The following is a 23,008-nucleotide window of genomic DNA, read 5'->3' as shown; positions in this document are numbered from 1 at the left end:
GCTTTGGCTATTTGGGGTCTTTTGTGTCTCCATACAAATTTTAAGATTTTTTTGTTCTGGTTCTGTAAAAAAAATGCCATTGGTAATTTGATAGGGATTGCACTGAATCTGTAGATTGCTTTGGGTAGTATAGTCATTTTCACAATATTCATTCTTCCAATCCAAGAACATGGTATATCTCTCCATCTGTTTGTATCATCTTTAATTTCTTCCATTAGTGTCTTATAGTTTTCTGCATATAGTTCTTTTGTCTCCCTAGGTAGGTTTATTCCTAGGTATTTTATTCTTTTTGTTGCAGTGGTAAATGGGAGTGTTTCCTTAATTTCTCTTTTAGATTTTTCATCATTAGTGTATAGGAATGCAAGAGATTTCTCTGCATTAATTTTGTATCCTACAGCTTTACCAAATTCATTGATTAGCTCTGGTAGTTTTCTAGTGGCGTCTTAGGATTCTCTATGTATACTATCATGTCATCTGCAAACAGTGACAGTTTTACTTCTGCTTTTCCAATTTGTGTTCCTTTTATTTCTTTTTCTTCTCTGATTGCCATGGCTAGGACTTCCAAAACTATGTTGAATAATAGTGGTGAGAGTGGACATCCGTGTTTTGTTCCTGATCTTACAGGAAATACTTTCATTTTTTTACCATTGAGAATGATATTTGCTGTGCGTTTCTCGTATATGGCCTTCATTATGTTGAGGTAGGTTCCCTCTATGCCCACTTTCTGGAGAGTTTTTATCATAAATGAGTGTTGAATTTTGTCAAAAGCTTTTTCTGCATGTATTGAGATGATCATATGGTTTTTCTTCTTCAGTTTGTTAATATGATGTATCACATTGATTGATTTGCATATATTGAAGAATCCTTGCATCCCTGGGATAAATCCTGCTGATCAAGGTGTATGATCCTCTTAATGTGTTGTTGGATTCTGTTTGCTAGTATTATGTTGAGGATTTTTGCCTCTATATTCATCAGTGATATTTGTCTGTAATTTTGTAGTATCTTTGTCTGGTTTTAGGATCAGGGTGATGGTGGCCTCATAGAATGAGTTTGGGGTGTTCCTTCCTCCGAAATTCTTTGGAAGAGTTTGAGAAGGATGTGTTAGCTGTTCTCTAAATGTTTGATAGAATTCACCTGTGAAGCCATCTGGTCCTGGGCTTTTGTTTGCTGGAAGATTTTTAATCACAGTTTCAATTTCATACTTGTGATTGGTCTGTTCATATTTTCTATTTCTTCCTGGTTCAGTCTTGGAAGGTTATACCTTTCTAAGAATTTGTCAGTTACTTCCAGGTTTTCCATTTTATTGGCATAGAGTTGCTTGTAGTAGTCTCTTAGGATGCTTTGTATTTCTGCGGTGTCTGTTGTAACTTCTCCTTTTTCATTTCTCATTTTATTGATTTGAGTCCTCTCCCTCTTTTTCTTGATGAGTCTGGCTAATGGTTTATCAATTTTGTTTATCTTCTCAAAGAACCAGCTTTTAGTTTTATTGATCTTTGCTATTGTTTTCTTTGTTTCTATTTCATTTATTTCTGCTCTGATCTTTATGATTTCTTTGATTCTCCTAACTGTGGGTTTGTTAGTTGTTCTTTCTCTATTTCCTTTAGGTGTACATTAGATTGTTTATTTGAGATTTTTCTTTTTTCTTGAGATAGGCTTATATAGCTATAAACTTCCCTTTTAGAACTGCTTTATGCCGCATCCCATAGGTTTTGGATCTTCGTGTTTTCATTATCGATTGTCTCTAGATATTTTTTGATTTCCTCTTTGATTTCTTCAGTGATCTCTTGGTTATTTAGTAATGTATTGTTTAGCCTCCGTGTGTTTGTGTTTTTTACGTTTTTTTCCCTGTGGAAAAAAGCATAGTGTTGTGGTCAGAAAAGATGCCTGATATGATTTTAATTTTCTTAAATTTACTGAGGCTTGATTTTTGACCCAAGATGTGATCCATCCTGGAGAATGTTCCGTGCACACTTGAGAAGAAAGTTTAATCTGCTGTTTTTGGATGGAATGTCTTATAAATATCAATTAAATCTATCTGGTCTGTTGTGTCATTTAAAGCTTCTGTTTCCTTATTAATTTTCTGTCTGGAAGATCTGTCCATTAGTGTAAGTGAGGTGTTATAGTCCCCCACTATTATTGTGTTACTGTTGATTTCCTCTTTTATAGCTGTTAGCAGTTGCCTTATGTATTGAGGTGCTCCTATGTTGGGTGCATATATATTTATAATTGTTATATCTTCTTGGATTGATACCTTGATCATTATGTAGTGTATTTCCTTGTCTTTTGTAACATTCTTTATTTTTTTTTTGTTTTTGTTTTTGTTTCTTGCGGTACACGGGCCTCTCACTGCTGTGGCCTCTCCCATTGCGGAGCACAGGCTCCAGACGTGCAGGCTCAGTGGCCATGGCTCACGGGCCCAGCTGCTCCGCGGCATGTGGGATCCTCCCAGACCGGGGCACGAACCCGCGTCCCCTGCATCGGCAGGTGGACTCTCAACCACTGCGCCACCAGGGAAGCCCTAACATTCTTTAAAGTCTCTTTTATCTGATATGAGTATTGCTACTCAAGCTTTCTTTTGATTTCCATTTGCATGGAATCTCTTTTTCCATCCCCTCACTTTCAGTCTGTATGTGTCCCTAGGTCTGAAGTGGGTCTCTTGTAGACAGCATATATATGGGTTTTGTTTTTGTGTACATTCAGCAAGCCTGAGTCTTTTGGTTGGAGCATTTAATCCATTCACGTTTACAGTAATTATCCATATGTATGTTCCTATTACCATTTTCTTAATTGTTTTGGGTTTGTTTTTGTAGATCCTTTCCTTCTCTTGTGTTTCCCACTTAGAGAAGTTCCTTTAGCAGTTGTTGTAGAGCTGGTTTGGTGGTGCTGAATTCTTTGAGCTTTTGCTTGTCTGTAAAGCTTTGGATTTCTCCATTGAATCTGTATAAGATCCTTGCCGGGTAGAGTAATCTTGGTTGTAGGTTCTTCCCGTTCATCACTTTAAGTATATCATGCTACCCCCTTCTGGCTTGCAGAGTTTCTGCTGAGAAATCACCTGTTAACCTTATGGGAATTCTCTTGTATGTTATTTGTCGTTTTTCCCTTGCTGCTTTCAATAATTTTTCTTTGTCTTTAATTTTTGCCGATTTGATTACTATGTGTCTCGGCGTGTTTTTTCTTGGGTTTATCCTGTATGGGACTCACTGCGCTTCCTGGACTTGGGTGGCTATTTCCTTTCCCATGTTAGGGAAGTTTTCGACTATAATCTCTTCAGATATTTTCTCTGGTCCTTTCTCTCTCTCTTCTCCTTCTGGGACCCCGGTAATGGGAATGTTGTTGTGTTTAATGTTGCCCCAGAGGTCTCTTAGGCTGTCTTCATTTCTTTTCATTCTCTTCTCTTTAATGTGTTCCGCAGCAGTGAATTTCACCATTCTGTCTTCCAGGTCACTTATCCGTTCTGCCTCAGTTATTCTGCTATTGATTCCTTCTAGTGTATTTTTCATTTCAGTTATTGTATTGTTCATCTCTGTTTGTTTGTTCTGCAATTGATTATTCTGCTATTGATTCCTTCTAGTGTATTTTTCATTTCAGTTATTTTATTGTTCATCTGTATTTTTTTGTTCTTTAATTCTTTTAGGTCTTTGTTAAGCATGTTTACATCTTCTCAATCTTTGCCTCCATTCTTTTTCCAAGGTCCTGGATCATCTTCACTATCATTATTCTGAATTCTTTTTCTAGAAGGTTGCCTATCTCCACTTCATTTAGTTGTTTTTCTGGGGTTTTATCTTTTTCCTTCATCTGGTACATAGCCCTGTGCCTTTTCATCTTGTCTGTCTTTCTATGAATGTGGTTTTTGTTCCACAGGCTGCAGGATTGTAGTTCTTCTTGCTTCTGCTGTCTGCCCTCTGGTGGATGAGGCTATCTAAGAGGCTTGTGCAAGTTTCCTGATGGGAGGGACTGGTGATGGGTAGAGCTGACTGTTGCTCTGGTGGGCAGAACTCAGTAAAACTTTAATCCGATTGACTGCTGATGGGTGGACCTGGGTTCCGTCCCTGTTGGTTGTTTGGCCTGAGGCGACCCAGCACTGGAGCCTACCTGGGCTCTTTGGTGGGGCTAATGGCGGACTCTGGGAGGGCTCACACCAAGGAGTACTTCCCAGAACTTCTCCTGCCAGTGTCCTTGTCCTCACGGTGGGACAGAACCACCCCCCGCCTCTGCAGGAGACCCTCCAACACTAGCAGGTAGGTCTGGTTCAGTCTCCTGTGGGGTCACTACTCCTTCCCCTGGGTCCTGATGCGCACACTACTTTGTGTGTGCCCTCCAAGAGTGGAGTCTCTGTTTCCCCCAGTCCTGTCGAAGTCCTGCAGTCTAATCCTGCTAGCCTCCAAAGTCTGATTCTCTAGGAATTCCTCCTCCCATTGCCAGACCCCCAGCCTTCGGTAGTCTTACCTGGGGCTCAGAATCTTCACTCCAGTGGGTGGAGTTCTGTGGTATAATTGTTCTCCAGTTTGTGAGTCACTCACCCAGCAGTTAATGGGATTTGATTTTATTGTGATTGCATGTGTGCCTCCTACTGTCTCACTGTGGTTTCTCCTTTGTCTTTGGATGTGGGGTATCATTTTTGGTGTGTTCCAGTGTCTTCCTGTCAATGATTGTTCACCAGTTAGTTGTGATTCCAGTGTTGTTACAACAGGGAGTGAGAGCATGTCCTTCTGCTCTGCCATCTTACTAATCAGTGTATAGATTCTTATAAATTTTTTAAGTGCTGACAAAAATGTAGACTTTGATTATAGGGCATCAGTATACCATTGCTGGTGTACTTTATCTTTGTAGCTTTTTCTCCAGACTCCAGAGGCCCCCACAGATGTATATGTTTATTCACTTTTGCCAGAATTGGATTTCAAAATGATTTTATACTCAGCTTGTACATTACCCCAAAAAGAAAGTTTTCCCTTCCACAAAGAAACTAAGACTTCAAGGGGTCAAATGATTTGCCCAGGGTCAAAAGAAAGAGAAAGAGTGCAGATCTCCATCTGACCCCAAGCCTATGGTCTTCTCTACACACATTTTCACTGGACTTGATTTTCATATTATAATGCAGATGATTCTAGCGACTCCTTTCCTACCACTGGTTCAGCTACCCCTTTAATGAACCTGGGTCTGAGTCAAGGTATGAATCCTCTCTCTGCCACTTACCAGCTAGGTTATAGTAGCTGAATCATTTAACTCTGGACTTAACCATTTTATTATCTGTACATAGTGGCAGTATTCCAAAGATTGCCAGTTCAAAATGCAGTAAAGTTTGTATAAGTACTTGGTGAGTCTTTAAAGTGATAAACATCTGGTAAACTTATTGCTGCCCTGAGGAAGAGAAAAACATACAGAGGCTGAAAACAGCTGGTTCTCATCACCTCCTGCCTGAGGCAGTGCACCCTTCGACCTGGTTTCCTTGACTCCTGCCTGTCTTCTTTTCTTCCTTTTATTTTCCTGGACTTACGTTTGTAAATCACCACTGTTAATTTCCACTCTTTAATGGTGCCTATTGCCTCTCCCATCAAGCTTGAAATACTCTGCCCAGTTTCCAGATCCGGCATCATTCTCACGTCCCGTCATTTCCCAGGATGGACCCTCATTCCATCTAACTGACCCTGCTTTGTTCAATTTCTACTTTCCCGCTTCTGTTCTAGCTCCCCCTGTTCTGTGCCCATTGGCCACACTTCCACTTCACCCAGTTAAGTGGTTGATCACAATAAGCTAGGCAGACACTGCTGGCACTTCATATTAGCTTATTTACAAACTCCTTTAGGGATATAATATTATGCCCATTTTCCAGATGGGGAAACTGAGGCTACATGAGGAGAGGTTTACTTGCCCAGAGTCCTTGTGAGCAGTATGACTAAAACATAAACCCAGATGTTCTAATTACAGCGGCCTCTCTGTTAAAATCCTCTTTCTTTATGGCTCTGCTTCCTCAGGCCATTGATTTCGCTCTTCTGTAAATCCCATCCCACCATTTAGGAATTGATTATATGTCTCATCACACTGACTGCTTCCCAGTACAATGTGGAACAAGCTTCTTGTCTCCCTAAATATAGTTTTGTATACATTGTTTTTGTGTGTTCCCCTGGTACCTAACACTACAGTGCTTATAGTTTTGTATACATTGGTTTTGTATGTTCCCCTGGTACCTAATACTACAGTGCTTGAATGAGAATAAGTGTACGTTTTAACTGAATGACGGAGAAACCCGAAGACAGAATATCTGCCAACAGGGTGTTTTGAAGCAGCAGCATCCCTTCTTTCTCCCTGAGAGTTGACAGGCACTGGAGTGATTATTGCCCACGGCAGAGCCACTAGATAGCTGAATGCTAAGTAAATACTTCGCCTACAAGGTGTGTAGTTCTCAGTGTACTTTCAATAACAACTTCTTTAGTACTGCAAAGGAAATTAGTTGTGGTTTCCCCTTTTCATAGATTTGCTAGCTTCCCAAGGTCAGTTTGCAGGGCGAGGCTGGAACTGACACCAGGGGATCACATCCAGGCCGTGCTGCCCCGCGGAGCATGGCAGACTCACGTGGGCCAGGTTGTTCTCAGAAGCATTGCGTCCACTTACTGTGGCAATACCAATAGCTTGGGAAGGTTGGTAACCTAGAAACCAAAATGTGCAGGGCTTATGCACACAGAGAAAACCGCTGGGCACCCAGAATGTTTGTTTACCCTTCTGGAGTTTGAACGCCCGTGTGTTATTTCCCTGTTCTCTCTCTAATTTGTCACTCCACCATGTGTGTTCTGTGCCTATTAATCAAAGGCATACAGGACATTTTGCTTTTCAAAGTACATTTTCTTTTTGCTTCTACTTTCCCCCCAAAAAACATTCCATCATCAAAAAGAACACCTTGCTTCCTTTTCTCTCTCCCATGTTTCAGCTTTAGAAGGAAGCCCTAGTCTTTATCAGACCTGTGACACCCTAGCCCCTGACACCACGCTCCTCATTTCCACCGGAAGAAGATGAGGTTAAACATGTCTTGCTTTTCTTTAAGTATTTGTTGAGAGTCCTCCAGAAGCCTAACCACTCAGTCTCCTTTCGCTCCAGGTTCTGAAGCACCTGAAAAATAGACACAAGATCAATGTGAGAATTAAAATATGTCACCTAAGTTATTACTGGTAAAGTTGGATTAGGGAATGTAATGGGATCCCAAGAGAAAGTGAGATTTCCCACTCCTGTGGCCCTGAAATGCACTTGTCCTTCTAACAAGAGATGGGACAGCTAGAGGCCCAGAGGCGTAGCCACTTCACTTGGCTGCCAGCCTACAGGCAGGCAGAGGGAGAGAGGGGGAGAGAAAGAGAGAGACTGCCTTGACCTCTGGCATTATCGCTGCTTTTTTGATGTCAAAGGAAAAAAGTGGAAGCTTCATCTTTGTGCCTCCAAGAGAGCAGAAGTTCCCAATTTCTGGCAGAGGAAAGAAATATGGAAAGAGAAAAATATGTAACTTTTTCTACTTGATATACATTTTCTTGCAAGTATAAGTCCCTTTGAAAATAATGGACATAGCAGTAGGATGTCTGCTTCAATATACTTAATTAATCAATTTTTCTTAGTCTCAATTTGAAGTTTTCTGTACAGACGCCTACCATATGGAAATAAAAATTAGTGTGGACTGAAAAATTATGAAAATTCTATACATGAAGACTTGTGAGATACAGCCAAAACAGTGCATAGAAGGATATTTATAGTTTCAGTGACTTACATCAAAAAACAGAAAGCCTAAAGTTAATGTTCTAATTCTCCAACTTAGGTAGTTTGGAAAAGAAGAGCAGATTAAATTCAAAAAAGTAGAAAGGAGGAAAAGTAAGCATAAAAACAGTAAGTACTGATGTGATAAAAAGCAAATGTAATATAGTGAATTAATAAAGTGAAAAACACCAGGACTCTGAAAAGACTAAGGAAATCGAAGAACTCCTGGCAAAAGCAATTGAAAATTCTAGAATAGGTAAAAACAAATAAATAGAAATAAGAATGGGGGAAAAAAAGCATATAACCATAGATGTTGCAAATATTAAAGAAATTAAGGAAGATAGTAAGGCACCTTTAGGCCAGTAAATTTGAAAACTTAGATATAATAGATAAATCCCTAGGAAATAACACAACCTTTAAAAAATTGGTTCAAGGAGAAATTGAGGACCTAAGTAGTCCTATCATCTTTAAAGAAATTGAATCAGTAGTTAAAATCTTTCCATTAAGAAAAAAAAATTAGTGGTCCCATACAGCTTTAGAAACAAGTTATACCAACATTCAAAGAATGGGTTAGTTCTAATAATACATGAACTTTTCCAGGGAACAGAAAGGGAACTGGTTTCTCAACCCAGTTTTTGAAGCTAGCCAATTTGATAGCAAAATAAGACAGGGAGAGTATCAGGAAGTTAAATTACAGGCCAGGCTTACTAAAAAACATAGATGCAGGTGCTTGTGGTTCTGTGCTATAAAAAATTTTGAAACAATCCCTCGAGATACTCTTTATCTAAGCCAGTCCTGAACTGGGGAGCCAGGAACCCAATGTGCATTCTAAGTCAAGAACACCTAGGTCAGATTTATTAAGATTTGAATTGCAAATAGTTGTGTTTCTCCTTAGACTGTATCGTGCAATAGAGAATGTACATGCTTATTTGATCTCACGGTTCTTTTGCTTTTTTATGATATTCACTTCTCTGTTATTCTTTTTTCCTTATTCTTAAAGCTACTTGGGAGCCCGCAGCGTCTCTGTGATTTGGCAGGACCCAGCTCCACTGAACCCGAATCCAAAAAAAGATCAATTTCAAAACGAAAGTCTCATCTGGATCTTCTCAAACTGTAAGATACATTCTCATTTGGGGGTCTGTATTGATTAGTGAAGACTGCTTCTCTGAATATTCTTAACGTTGTTTCCAAATCCCTGAAATTGTTTGAATCTATATTATATGAAATGGGACTAATAATGTACCTGCAGGCCATAGGAGAAGTCTTACCTCAATTTTTTTAGAATCATATAACTTTCCATATTTTCATTGACTTCAAGAAAAAAGTGTACCAGATGAAATGTCCAAAAATTCTTCATTGGGGTTATTTTAGGGAAATCCTTTTTGATTTACAATACTGTAGCTATATGAGTCCTTTACATATAGCCCCTCTAGGAAATGGAATATTATCTGATTTGTAATAGTTGTAGTCACATGCATCTCTTCAGAAATACAGTTCTTTGATAGAGGAAGGTCTGTATTATCCTATAGCCATTATAAATGTTTTCTCTTTGGAAAACTGAACATAATACAAAAGTGAGATGATTCTGTGCCTGTCCTTGTGAAGATTATAAATTCCCATCCACAGTCTTTATTTGTACTCAAATAAACCAGCCAACTGAGAGTGTGATTCAAGGTGGGCCACTTTCCAGCCTGACCATGTTTGTTTCACTTATTGTTCATTTTATTTTTCTGCCCAGATTTCATGTAAATCACAGTATCTGTTTTGAATATTAGACTGTTCACCAGTCAGACAATTCTTATAGATTTTGGAGCCTTTTTCTATGTTTCGCGTATTGATGCCGTCTTCTCCTTTGAACGCTTTCAGCATCATGGATGGCATGACTGAGGCGTGCATCAAGGGTGGCATCGAAGCCTGCTATGCTGCCGTGTCCTGCGTCTGCACCTTGCTTGGGGCCTTAGAAGAGCTCAGCCAGGGCAAGGGCTTGAGCGAAAGTCAGGTCCAGCTGCTGCTTCTGCGCCTGGAGGAGCTGAAGGACGGGGCCGAGTCGAGCCGAGACTCCATGGAGATCAATGAGGCTGACTTCCGCTGGCAGCGGCGAGTCCTGTCCTCGGAACACACGCCCTGGGAGTCGGGGAATGAGCGGAGCCCTGACATCAGCATCAGCGTCACCACGGACACGGGTCAAACCACTTTGGAGGGAGAGTTGGGTCAGACCACACCCGAGGACCACTCCGAAAACCACAAGAATGGCCTCAAGTCGCCAGCCGTCCAGGAGGGCAAGGAGCCTCTGAGTAAAGTGTCAGAACCGGAAGCCGTGGACCAGCCAGATGTGGTTCAAAGGAGCCACATGGTTGCCTACCCCGATATAACTAACTTCCTGTCCGTTGACTGCAGGATGAGGTCCTACGGATCCAGATACAGTGAGAGCAATTTCAGCGTAGACGACCAAGACCTCTCTAGGACGGAATTTGATTCCTGTGATCAGTACTCGATGGCAGCAGAAAAGGACTCAGGGAGGTCTGACGTGTCGGACATCGGATCCGACAACTGTTCTCTAGTTGATGGGGAGCAGACCCCTCGGGACTGCCTGGGCCACAGGTCCCTGCGGACTGCGGCTCTGTCTCTCAAACTACTGAAGAACCAGGAAGCCGATCAGCACAGCGCCCGGCTGTTCGTGCAGTCCCTGGAGAGCCTCCTGCCGCGCCTCCTGGCCCTGCCCAGCGTGGAAGAGGTGGACTCGGCCCTCCAGAACTTCGCCTCTACCTTCTGCTCAGGTTTGTGAATCATTTTTTGCTACATAGTCAACAAGACCATTCAGAACATTTTGCTTAAGGGGCAGTTACCAGCATGCGTGAAGTTTGAAGTGCTCAGAGCATCTTAATGAATCTTTGGGTTTCTTATATTTAGAGAGAGCAAAGGAATGTTAACTTACTGGTGGTGGTTTGCTTGAAGTGCACAGCCGTCGATGGCTGGAATACACTGTGAGGTTGATAAATTTGTATGGTGTGGAGTGAAGGGTAAGAGGTAACTGCATTCTAGAAAGCTAATACTGACTGAAACAAAATGACAATCTGTCACTCTCAAAACACTGAATTCTTCCTATGCTTCTACGCCTTGGTGTCTAAGAATCATAGAGCACTGCACTTTTGGTTTATTGACGTGTAAATTATTTCAAATGAGGTCTTGGAGCAGATGCAGGCTGTCCTCCCAATATATTCTGAATTCCCCTGAACTTCAAACGGTGTGTGTGTGTGATACTCCAGTATACTATGGCAACATCACATTCTCCAGTCTCAGATCCTTCCTGTCTGTCAAATGTCAACATTGTGACCCAGACCGTAATTTAAACAGGAGTGCTGTGGGCATCTTGGCCAAAGTATACCAGAGAGTTATACTAGTTTTATTGAAGGGCAGAAGATGGTCACCTAGGATTTTGGTGGAGGAAGGAGATAAAGAATACAGGGTAGCAGCGTTTCACACAGGGAATAATTAATTTAAAGATTGTTTTCTTGAAAGGTACTCATAAAGGGAGAACCCAGCCTTTTCCTTTCTATGTAGGGAAAACCCCAGTTCTTTCCTATTGTGTGTCTTCCCTTTTTTATGGGTCACACAGAACACTGTACTTCTGATGCTTCTGGTCATCAAATGTGTGGAAGTTTTCCCCCAAAACAAGCAGCAAAAGCCTCCGACACCAGCTGGGTGTCCTACAGTTTAACTCAGTTCTGACGCTACCTACCTGCTACCCCCGCTACAGACACCAGCTGCAAGCCCAGGTAACACGAGTTACCTGTGCTTCTGATGGACTGGCTGTAAACCGGAGGTTCCCATGACCCCCTCCTTAGGCTTGCTTAATTTGCTAGAATAGCTCACAGAACTCAGGGAAACACTCACTTTTGTTTACCAGTTTACAAAAGGATATGATAAAGGATACAGATGAACGGCCAGGTGAAGAGCTACGTAGGGTGAGGTCTGGGAGGGTCCTGAGCACAGGATCTTCTGTCCCCGTGGAGTTGAGGTGTGTCACCCTTCCGGTGTGGATGTGTCCAGCAACCTGGAATCTTCCCGAACCCCCTACTATTGGGATTTTATGGAGGCTTCCTCATGCAGGCATGATCAATTATTAGCTCCATTTTCAGCCCCTCTCCCCTTTCTTGACGATGGGGTGATGGGGGTGGAACCCAAAATTCTTTACTCCCATTGAGGAGTCATCCGGGAGCCCACCCAGAGTCGCCTCATTAAAACAAAAGATGCTCTTCGTGTTCTTTATTGCTTAGGAATTTACAAGAGTTTTAGGAGCCCTGGGTCATGGATGAGATCGAAGACACATATGAGGACGAGAGATGCTCCCAGTGTTCTTATCACTTAGGAAACCACAAGGGTCTTAGGAGCTCTGTGCCAGGAACTGGGGGCAGAGACCAATGTATATATTTTCTATTATCTCACAGTGCTACAGAAAGAAAGCAATTAATGGGTGCAAAAAATTTATGGCAGGAATAATTGATTGCCTGACCCCAGGGTGATCAACTGTGCCTTCCCCTGAAATTCAGGGGTCTCTTGACCACAGGATATTGAGGTGCATGGACCTCTCTGGGCCTGTGCTCAGGACTAGAAAGGACTGACCCTGAGGACCAACATGGAACCGTCAAAAGCCAAGATCACCGCTTGCTCTTCCACCACTGAGCCTTGAACATGTGTTTGTCGTGATGCTTCCTACATTTGTCTACCCCATTTTTGATCTTCTAACAAACAACATCACACACAAATACAAAAAAAATTCTAGCCCAGTTCCTGGAACTTGGTAGAAGGGACTGCTGTGTTGTTAAAAGGGAGCTTAGGTATCTTTAAGAAGTGATCAGATTGTCCTTGTCAAAAGGACAAGAAAAACACTTTGATCCAGGGATATTTAAGGAAGAACATGTTTTAATATGAGAATGATCCGATACTGTAGCAGCAGGCACCAGCAGAGACACGGCGCTTCTGATCCTGGGCTGCTCAGTAACTCTGACCTACCTCGTGGTTAGGAGAGATGCATGCAATTTCTCAGCTTTCCTGACTGCACTGTGATTCTTTTTAAGGCATGAAAATACCAATTTTTAAGGCTACCCGACATTTTTTCTCAATATTTTTCTTTTTGGAATTAGATATAAAAATAGAGTTTGGTTATTTGATTTGTGTGAAGGAATACACACACACACCAAAAAATCATGTTTCATTGAAAAGCTAGAAAAATATATAAATACTCTTCTTAAAAATTAGGGCTTCCCTGGGGGCGCAGTGGTTGAGAGTCCGCCTGCTGATGCAGGGGACACGGGTTCGTGCCCCGGTCCGGGAGGATCCCACATGCTGTGGAGCGGCTGGGCCCGTGAGCCATGGCCGCTGAGCCTGCGCATCTGGAGCCTGTGCTCCACAACGGGAGAGGCCACAACAGTGAGAGGCACGCGTACCATAAAAAAAAAAAAAAAAAAAAAAAAAAAAAAATTATATTTCTCCCTAATATCTTTTATGCCACCATCATTAGATTTTACATTCTTTTATTGAACATTCCCAGGGTATGTGTTTTGTGTATGTCTTTTTTGTTTCTCTCTTTCCCTCCCTCTCTCTTTCTTTCTCTCTCTGTCACACACACACACACACACACACACACGTGCACACCCAAATGCTTCTTCAGTCAACATTTATAGAGAAACTTCACTGTGCTATGTCCTAAGGGTGCAAGATATGCATGATTTATCCTCAATACATATTTATTGACTGTAGATTGATGAACTTGCTTTTTGGTTCCTAAAGCTATGAATAGTTCATGTGCTGAGAGAATCAAGGGTAAAGCCTGAGTTGGAAGGAGTTTGGTAGGGCCTCTGCTCCTGTGCCTCTTCCCAGCTGGAAGCATTCTTGCGGGGAGGAGCTTGGCAGCCTGCTCTGACCAGCTTGATGTCCCTGGTGCCAAGGCAGAGAGCCTGGCACCCATCAGTGATCCCCCAAAACAGCTGTGTATCAGATCACAGCACTGCCCCTGGTTGCAGTAATGATGGCCTTGAGTCATCAAGAAATGGTAAAATTATATTTAGGCCCTTCTATTTAAAGTTAAAATTATCCATACAAAATAACTCGGCTGCAGAAGTTTCAGCGTTTAAGCATGTAAGATTCAGCTCTCAGATAAATTCATGTTTACAAACAACATCTCCTAGTAATTCCAGATTAAATGAGTTGTGACAGTGGTAAAGAATGCCTTCCAAAGGGCCTGCCTCATTTCCTATGAGAATTAGGAAACATAATCCTAGCAAAGCCTTTTTACAAAATTTGAAGCAAAGCCTCACATTTGTTTTTTTGTGTCTTTCAAATCAATACTTATTTGTAGCACGTGCACAACAGCACTTTCGTGTATGTTTTATGTGACCAGAATGCGGCCCCATGAATGTTGCAAACTGCTCAACTTTAAGAGGTCTATAAAATGTCCCGTCAAACCCAACATGCTGTGACACTAGTTTTTACGTGTAGAAATCAATACATTGAAAAGAGACTTCAGAATCTTTCGGTTGTTTCCAAATGCAGTTTATGGTGATTGTCTCTAACCAAATTGTTAGGCATTTGTCTTTTTGATTCTGGTGACCTCCACAGCGCTTTTACCAGTTAGGAGTTGGTCTCTGTATCTGAACTACAGACCCGTCACTCTGTGGTCCTGCTGCCAATAAGCTGATTCTCTTCAGTTACCACTATGGTTTAGTGGTTTAGTGGCTCACACTGAATGTCGCTGTGGGTCAGCCGAAGCGACTGGATGCTGGGTCCACGTCTGGCCTTAGGCAGAGCTCTCCCTCCCTTGCACATGTCACCTCCAAGATGAAAGATGAGTGAAAGAGAAACATCTGTACCTGTGAGACAAGGGGACGGCATATTTCCTTTGTTCACCCAAGAGAAAGTTATGAAAGCCAAAATAGGAGAAGGGGAGAAGGGAGTCTCCCGGAGTCATAACCCAGATATTTTACTCATTATTAACTTCTGTGTCAAATGCTTCAAACCTTATTTTCCCCAAAACTTCCATCGAGCATTTGTCCCTGCTTTGTTAGCAGGGTCTGCCCTCCTGGCTAAGGTCAACCCCACTTGGTATTTCTCAGGGGCTCCTGTCCTCCAACAGCTAACTTACAGTTGAAATGAGCCTCCTGAATTCCACACGATTCAGGGGAGCTTTTCCTTCGAAAGCAATTCAAGTTTCTTCTGGTGGGGAAGTTTGAAAACCTTCCGACAAACATGGGTTTTATGAAGATGGTATTGGATGTGAGCTGCGATGGCTGCTGCAATGCGTCTGGTCCTGCGTAGAACAAAGTGGCATCTGTGTAAGGTGCTCCTTGGGGACCAGAAAGCAAGAGCCAACCTCCCCCAGCCATTGACAGAGGGGCACGGGCACGTGGCTTTGGGATTGCTGTTCCTTAGACTGGTGGTGTTTGGTGAGGATCTTGAGACTGACTGTGACTAAGTGTGAGGCTAATTGCAAGCAACCTGATATTTATGAAGTACCAAGTTTCGGAAAAGGTAGTAGAGCTAGTATGAATCTCAATTGTGCAAGAAATATCTATTTATTTAAATTAAAACAAATCTGCCTCCAGACCTCCAGCCTGCCTAACTGGCCAGACATTTGATCTCTGCTAGCCCTCGGGTCCCCATGCCAGGGTAAAACTAGAAGTGGGAGCTTATGTGGGATCTGGATAGGGAGGCCCCTCACCTCTCACATCACCAATGTGCCCCCGTTGTCCCACTTCACAGCCTTTCTGGGAGGTCCCGTGATTTCTCTACCTCCCTGCCAGGGTGGGGCCTGGAATGTTCTGGCAAGGCTGGGGGCGCCCCTGCACATCCTGTGTCCTCCTCCGGGGTCCTGCCGACCCTCCAGGTGCTGCCAGGTAGCAGCGAGCCACAGACCTCCATCCCCTGCCCAGCCAGGGCATCTCCCTTCTCTTCCTCATTGCTTCCTCCTCCCATCACCTTCCAGAAATGGACCATAGTCTCCGGAAGAAGCTCTGACTTTGTGAGTACGGAACCAGAAGGCAAGTGTGTTGCCAGCTTCAGGTTGTGGCCCCATGATTTAAACACCCCAAAAGGTGATAATGCACATTTATGTCCGTATCTTTGTGGAGAACAGAAGGTAAAATACAGGTAGAAAACCTCGCCTCTACCAGTTAGGATTAGGTTTGCATAGAGTAGGAAACTCAACTGATTACTTGAGAAAGAAAGATTCCTTAACTTCCCCCTACATTGAGTCTCAGGTAGGCCATCCAGTGCTCTGTGATGGTCTGGGACTCGGGCCCGTCCTGTCTTTGGAAAATATTTTGGCTACATCTATCAAACTTAATATATGTGTTTATTCTGCTTTTAGGAACATATCCCACAGATATTCTTACAGAAGTGTTATTTCATCATTTCATCCTTTTTCATAATTGAAAAAATATCAGTGTCTACCAGTAAAGCATTAATTAAATAAATCACAATACAATCATGCAGTGGTATACGCACAGTTATTAAAAAAGAATGAGGCAGATCTATAAGTGCCAGTATCAAGAGGTGTCTAAGGTATATTTTTTAGAAAACACCTAGTTGCAGTATAATGTATGTCATATGATCTCATTTGTGATTGTATTTCCACATAACACACAGAAGGAAGTTGAGTCTTTTTGGGAGGGGCCTCATTGGGGCTTGGGAGAAGCAGGGCTGTTGTTCATATTGTTTATACTCTTCAGTACTGTTAAATGTTTCACATCAAGTATTTAATGTTTACTTTAAAAAGAAACATCACATTATCTTAGACATGGAAGGTACTTTTCAGGGTCATTTTATGCTAATCTTGTATCCAGTCTTGCACTGGTAACCAGTCAAGCAGGTGATCCATCCTCCTGTTAACAGTAAAGGACATCTTAGTTATAGAGAGAGAATGAACTTTAGTTACAGATAAGTAGAGAAAAAACCAGATAGCCAGAAGATGTTAAAGGTCATAGTTACTATAATTTGTCACCCCAAATTCAGTAACACTTCAATGAGACCAATCAGAAGGATGGATGAAAACAGAGGATCTGTTAGGAACATGATAGATTGGGATCTTTTCCCAACATTAGAAGCAAGTACAGTGTGGCAGAGTGCAAAAAGCCTGGAGTTTGGGCCCAAAAGACCTTTGCCAATTTCTAGCTGTATAACTTTGGGCAAATTACTTAACATTTTCAAGTTACTTTCCTCACTGGTAAAATAAAGTGGGGCATCTGATATATATCAAATTTATATATATATATATAGATAGATATAGATTGATATATATTATATATCAGATGAAATAATGTGTGAGAAGAGATTGTTCTGGAAGATAGAAAACGTTTAATAAATTGCACCGATCATGTTATTTGCATTATTAATATCACCAGTGACCTATATCTGGTAAATCAAGAAAATTATCTTCCTTAAATTAATAGATTATACCTTCTTTTGTTTTATTGTCAAATTTGCCAGTTCTTTGTAAGAAATTAATCTGCATACAGATATACGCCAGTACCAACAGATTGCCCCTAACACGTCTAACAAATTATTTCAGAGCTCGGCATAGCCACCCGCGGTGACTTCCAGGGCCTTGTCACACCTCTGCTAATGATTTGGGTCTTCATGTCAGCAGACACATTAGCTTTTTTCACTTTCAGCATCTGAGCATGTGCTCAGGTTCCAAAACATATTCCAAGGTAAATAGTTGGTTTCAAAATTTTAGAAGAAACTATTACTGATGTCTAAGATCAAAGCCACTTGCAGATTCTTCCCCCCCCCCCCCCCCCCCGGTTGATAGACTCGAATATTCCTTTCACCTGCGACCCGGGGTAGTTAAATACCCAGCAACACTGCATGCTGCTTTCTGTGTACTGTGGAAGGAGACTGCGCTTGTGCTTTATCTACTCCAGAGAACTGGAACCAACCCACCAGGACCTTGAGAGGGTGGAGTATTCCTATGGACCATCAGGGCCAAGTACTCTCAGTAAAAGAATCTTGTAAAGCAGCTGCAAAGTTCTCACCGAACTCTATACAGAAGGCAAAGGGAATGCCTAATCTTTGCCTGCCTTGGCGGTTTTGTTGGGATAATAGACATACTTACTCCTACCAAAAATGTTTATTTACACTGTTCTCAAATAGAGCAGAGGTCTTAAAGTTTTCTCAGCTTTGAAAGCTTCTTCTGATTCATATCTTCTTACCAGCATATTCATTAAGAAGTCCACAGATATATAAGTAACCATTCCAGTTAGACATTTGTATTTCCCGCTTAATTGACCGATAATTTTTGAGAATTTTTGCATTTCATGTAAGAGGCACATTTTTGATTAAAGGATAATTTTAGACATGCTCTGAAGAGTATACAGGTGCATGTCATGTGCACGCACATGTTCAGGAGGGGCTGTTTCGCCTACATCCCTAAATCCAGCCTCCGAGTGTTTGTAGGAACAAGTGTAGCACTGGGGCAGACATAGTACCAGATGAGGAGAAGCAGGCTTGGGTAGTTTCTGTCACCTCAAGCTGTCTGTGTAAGTTTGACCTAGGCATCAACTCTCTCTGGCTGAATGAGGCCATCTTTAGAGCATGAGGTGTCACTGATTTTTGTTTTTACAGTTAATTTATGAAAAACACAGGAGCCTTTCAAAGTGAAAACCATACTATGAAATATAATAGAATGTTTCAAAACAATAGCTGGGGGGAAACCAATAACTTTTTTTATATATATTTTGAAACTGTTTCCTCATTGATTAACAGCTTTTATTGAGATATAATTCACATACCATGCAATGCACCCATTTAAATTGCCCAATTCAAAGGGTTTTATTATTATTATTATTACACTATTATTTTAGTTGCTGCAGTGAACACTGGCATACAAGTATCTGTTCAAATTCCGGTTTTCAGTTCTTCTGGGTACACTCCTAAGAGTGCAAAATCACTGGGTCATATGGTAATTCCGTGTTCCGCTTTTTGAGGAACATTATTACTTTTAGAAAAGTTTGTACTTACGAGTTACTGCACTAAGCATCTTAAATGTGTATTGCATCTAGTTGCCATAGCAAACGTCTTCATTCATTCTTATTCATTCATTCAGCAAGTAATTTTAAAGGATCTACTATGTATCAGGCACTGTTCTAGGCACTGAGGTTCTCTAGTGAACAAATAAAGTTCCACTCTCTTGTAGGTCTTACTTAATAGTAGTAATGGCAGACAATAAACAAATATATATATATATGTATATATATATATATAAATGCCATTAAGGCAATGAAGAAAAGTGCATGGTGAGGGGGAATATTGCAGAGGATGGTTGTAGGTATGGGATGCTATTTTAGATGGAATTAAAGGGGAATGTCTGTGAAAAGCTGACACCTGGGCAGAGCCCTAAAAGAATCGAGGCAGGGCTTCCCTGGTGGCGCAGTGGTTGAGAGTCCGCCTGCTGATGCAGGGGACGTGGGTTTGTGCCCTGGTCTGGGATGATCCCACATGCCGCGGAGCGGCTGGGCCCGTGAGCCATGGCCACTGAGCCTGCGCGTCCGGAGCCTGTGCTCCGCAACGGGAGAGGCCACAACAGTGAGAGGCCCGTGTACCGCAAAAAAAAAAAAAAGAATCCTCCTGCCAATGCAGGGGACCTGGGTTCGAGCCCTGGTCTGGGAAGATCCCACATGCCACGGAGCAGCGCCACAACTACTGAGCCTGTGCTCTAGAGCCCACAAGCCACAACTACTGAGCCCGCGTGCCACAACTACTGAAGCCTGCGCACCGCAACGAAGAGTAGCCCCCTCTCGCCACAACTAGAGAAAGCCCGCACACAGCAACAAAGACCCAACACAGCCAAAAATAAAATAATAAATTAATTAATTTCAAAAAAAAGAATCGAGGCAGCTAGTCATCCAGAGATCTTGGGAGACCATTCTGGGGAGAGGCAAAAATGCAAAGGCCCTGAGGCACGTCCAGGCTTGGTGAGGTCAAGGAACAACAGACAGGTTGGGGTGGCTGAGGGGGAGGGGCGGGGTCGGGTTTTTTTATATTGTGATGGGAAGTCATTTGGAGAGTTTGAGCAGGAGACAGAGGCAATCAATTATTCTGCCTATTTCTAGGTAAAGGAGGCTTTAAGTGATTTTACCAAAGCACCCGGTGAGTAACAAAAAAGATTTTCCCAAGTAGGTTCACTCCGGAGTGCATGCTCTTCCCCACCAGTCTATGGTGCATCTCTGCCCGAACGCTATTCCTTGCTGGCTGTCGTCGTTTTACAGAAATGCCTTAAGAGGTGCTCCTTCCCTGGGATTTGTTCGTGCCTCTCCGTAAGCGGCAAGCCAGATGTTAAGTGGGTCTTGCCAGGCGTCGTGTTTGAGGTCTGTGGATTGTCTCCCGCAGGCATGATGCACTCCCCGGGATTCGACGGGAACGGCAGCCTGGGCTTGCAGATGCTGATGAACGCGGACAGCCTGTACTCGGCCGCGCACTGCGCCCTGCTGCTCAACCTGAAGCTCTCCCACGGCGACTACTACCGGAAGCGGCCCGCCCTGGCGCCAGGCACCATGGTGAGTGTGCGTCTCCGCCCCGCCACGCCGAGGGCCAGCGGCGGCCTCTGGGCTGGCACCCGAGCATCACAGGGTGATGGGATGGCCAGTGTGTTCTATCTCACGCTGATCTGGAATGGGTGATGCCCGTGGGGCTGTGGAGGGTGGGCGGACGCGATGCCCAGGAACCGTTGTGCAATTTGCAAGCTCAGTGAGCCGCAGAGCTACCCACCTAGCTCCAGGAGCAAAGAACCCCGTGTGCCTGGAAAGGACTGCCTACCAGTGGCCCAGTAACTTCATCCAGTGGCATTAAACACACGTGTGTAAGACATATTCAAAAACGTAATCAGGGCTTCCCTGGTGGCACAGTGGTTGAGAGTCCACCGCCGATGCAGGGTACACAGGTTCGTGCCCTGGTCCGGGAGGATCCCACATGCTGTGGAGCGGCTGGGCCCGTGAGCCATGGCCGCTGAGCCTGCGGGTCCGGAGCCTGTGCTCCGCAGCAGGAGAGGCCACAGTGGTGAGAGGCCCGCGTACCACAAACAAAACAAAACAAAACGTAATCAGCGTCTTAAGTGACAGCAGGAGATGTGCCGAGAATGGTCCCCTTTGCATAAAATGCAGGCATGCTGCTGCAAAAACCCTTCACTGAGTTCCAAAATATACCAGAACCCAGTCGGACCCAGAGCTAAGCTCACTAATGTCGACAACAGAACACCTCCTGTGAGGTGATGACAGTGATGAGGACTCTTCCGTGGTTGGCTCCCTGGCGTGAGCAGATCCCTCCATGGGGGACCCTGTACCAGTTCGAGAGCCTAAATCCATGGAGTGACATTAAGGGATCAGCAATCATTTGTTTGATAAATGATTGACAAATTGTGTGTTTCCGAGGGTGAGTGGTGGCTTCATGAGTGTAAGTCAAGTATCTCTTGAGACACACGTCCTTCAGGGAGGACATGCTACCTCTGCTGCCGATGGGACAGTAAGAAGGAGGTGCTCTGTGAAACATTTCTGTGCATTTTTTAATCCTCCCACATGTCAAAGAGCAAAAATATAAAATGTAGTATCCCTACTCCTTCTACAGGTTTCTTAAAAAGATTACATAAATGAAAGGACCTTCATGAAGTTTGGGGCTTTTCCATTGCAGTTTCCGCTTCCCTCGCCACCCTCTGTCCCCCAGGCAACAAGGTTGTGTTTTTCCCATAAGTGGTGACTCAGTGACTCGGGACGGGAAGAGGTGGCAGAGGAACATGAGAGCCTGTTTGTTTGCAAGGGATCATATCTGGTCACCTTCTCGTGTGGTCTTCTCTGCAGAAAGAGTTCATGAAGCAGGTCCAGACCAGCGGGGTGCTGATGGTCTTCTCCCAGGCCTGGATCGAGGAACTTTACCACCAGGTTCTCGACAGAAACATGCTCGGAGAAGCCGGCTACTGGGGCAGCCCCGAGGACAACAGCCTTCCCCTCATCACCATGCTGACTGGTCAGTGGCTCCTTGCACGGCTCCGTGGCACTCGGTGGGGTGGGGAGGGCCCACGCTTCAAAGCCCCTTTCAGGGAAGCAGTAGTGTTTCAAGCAGACTCTGAAACAGCACCCACAAAACCTCCCTGGCAGCTGGTGGCAGTTCCAGGGAAGTGTCACGAGTTCACCTCCTAAGAACTTTCTTTCCTTTTTCCACGTGGGACTCTGCGGGCTCACTGTGCCCCATTGGATTAGGAATTATTTAGCACCTATGTCTGCTGGGATAAAACTGTAGACCTCTTCTGGGGATATGAAGTACTGTCTGGGCGCAAAGCCCAGAATTATTCCTGGAAACTCTCACATGCTCATAGATACCCTGTATCATTCAGTGCTTCTGAGAATTTGCCAGTAATGTAAAATGATTGATTTTAAACTTGGCTTCATCCCCATTTCTTGTCCGTATCAGAGATCCTCCCTTCCCTTCCCAGCTGTACTGGAGTGAAAAAGAATGCGAGGGAATTGCCCGGCTTTAGGACTCTGCACTTCCACTGCAGGGGGCCCGGGTTCAATCCCTGGTCGGGGAAATAAGATCCCACCAGCCACGCAGCATGGCCAAAAAGAAAAGAAAGAATGTAAAATAGCTTGCCCAGCATCTTTTCTTTAGTGTCTTGAGTTTTTAAAATCCTATTTAACTATTGGAAATATCATATGAGAACATAAAGAGAAGTATGGGGTGTGGTCATAAGGCAGCATTTGGGCCATAGCAGCCACTCATGGCTCGGCGTGGCATAACTACAGTGTCAGGTCAAGATCGGGGAGTGCTCAAAAGTTTGGACCGGTCATCAGGAGCCTTAATAAATTTGATCCCAGTTCCCAGACTGGTTTCCATCTGAGTGATCTTTTCATGGCTCCCGCTGATGCGATAAGTAGAGCATGGCCCTACGTGGGCAGCTTCCCTGCCCTCTCTGTGGTGTGTATGTCCTCACACAGCTCAACACGGCTTTGCACCGGACAGGGCACACTGGCAGGAACCTGGGGCAGTCCAGCTGGGAGGCAGAATCTGTTGTCCCAGAGGATATGTTATATTGTCTGTGGTTGCCGCTCTTACAAAGGTGGCAGAGTGAACTACCGACAGGTGGAGATCAACACTGAGGAATTTGGGGGAAGGCACTATTTAGAAATCAGGCAGGGAGTCAGACATACAGTGAGGTCTCTCCACAGCAGGCAGTGTCTTGGTCATTGTCTGGCATTTGGAGTGTTGGTTCCAGAACTAGGATGGAATTGGGGGA

At 43.5% G+C, this 23,008-nt stretch overlaps 1 protein-coding gene across 1 annotated transcript in view; it reads left to right on the top strand.

Annotated features, from left to right (window-relative positions):
- ARFGEF3 (ARFGEF family member 3) overlaps positions 1–23,008 on the top strand; it is a 182,639-nt gene that overhangs the window by 101,287 nt on the left and 58,344 nt on the right. Inside the window, exons 11-14 of the mRNA XM_060030511.1 lie at positions 8,732–8,844; positions 9,598–10,508; positions 20,116–20,282; positions 21,576–21,741. Coding sequence (XP_059886494.1) covers positions 8,732–8,844; positions 9,598–10,508; positions 20,116–20,282; positions 21,576–21,741 — 1,357 coding nt within the window. The remainder of the gene's footprint in view (positions 1–8,731; positions 8,845–9,597; positions 10,509–20,115; positions 20,283–21,575; positions 21,742–23,008) is intronic.

The sequence above is a fragment of the Delphinus delphis genome, chromosome 14, assembly GCF_949987515.2.
Source record: "Delphinus delphis chromosome 14, mDelDel1.2, whole genome shotgun sequence".
Taxonomy (NCBI): Eukaryota; Metazoa; Chordata; class Mammalia; order Artiodactyla; family Delphinidae; genus Delphinus; species Delphinus delphis.
Note: the sequence above shows the minus strand (reverse complement) of the source record. Positions and strands in the feature narration are given on the sequence as shown.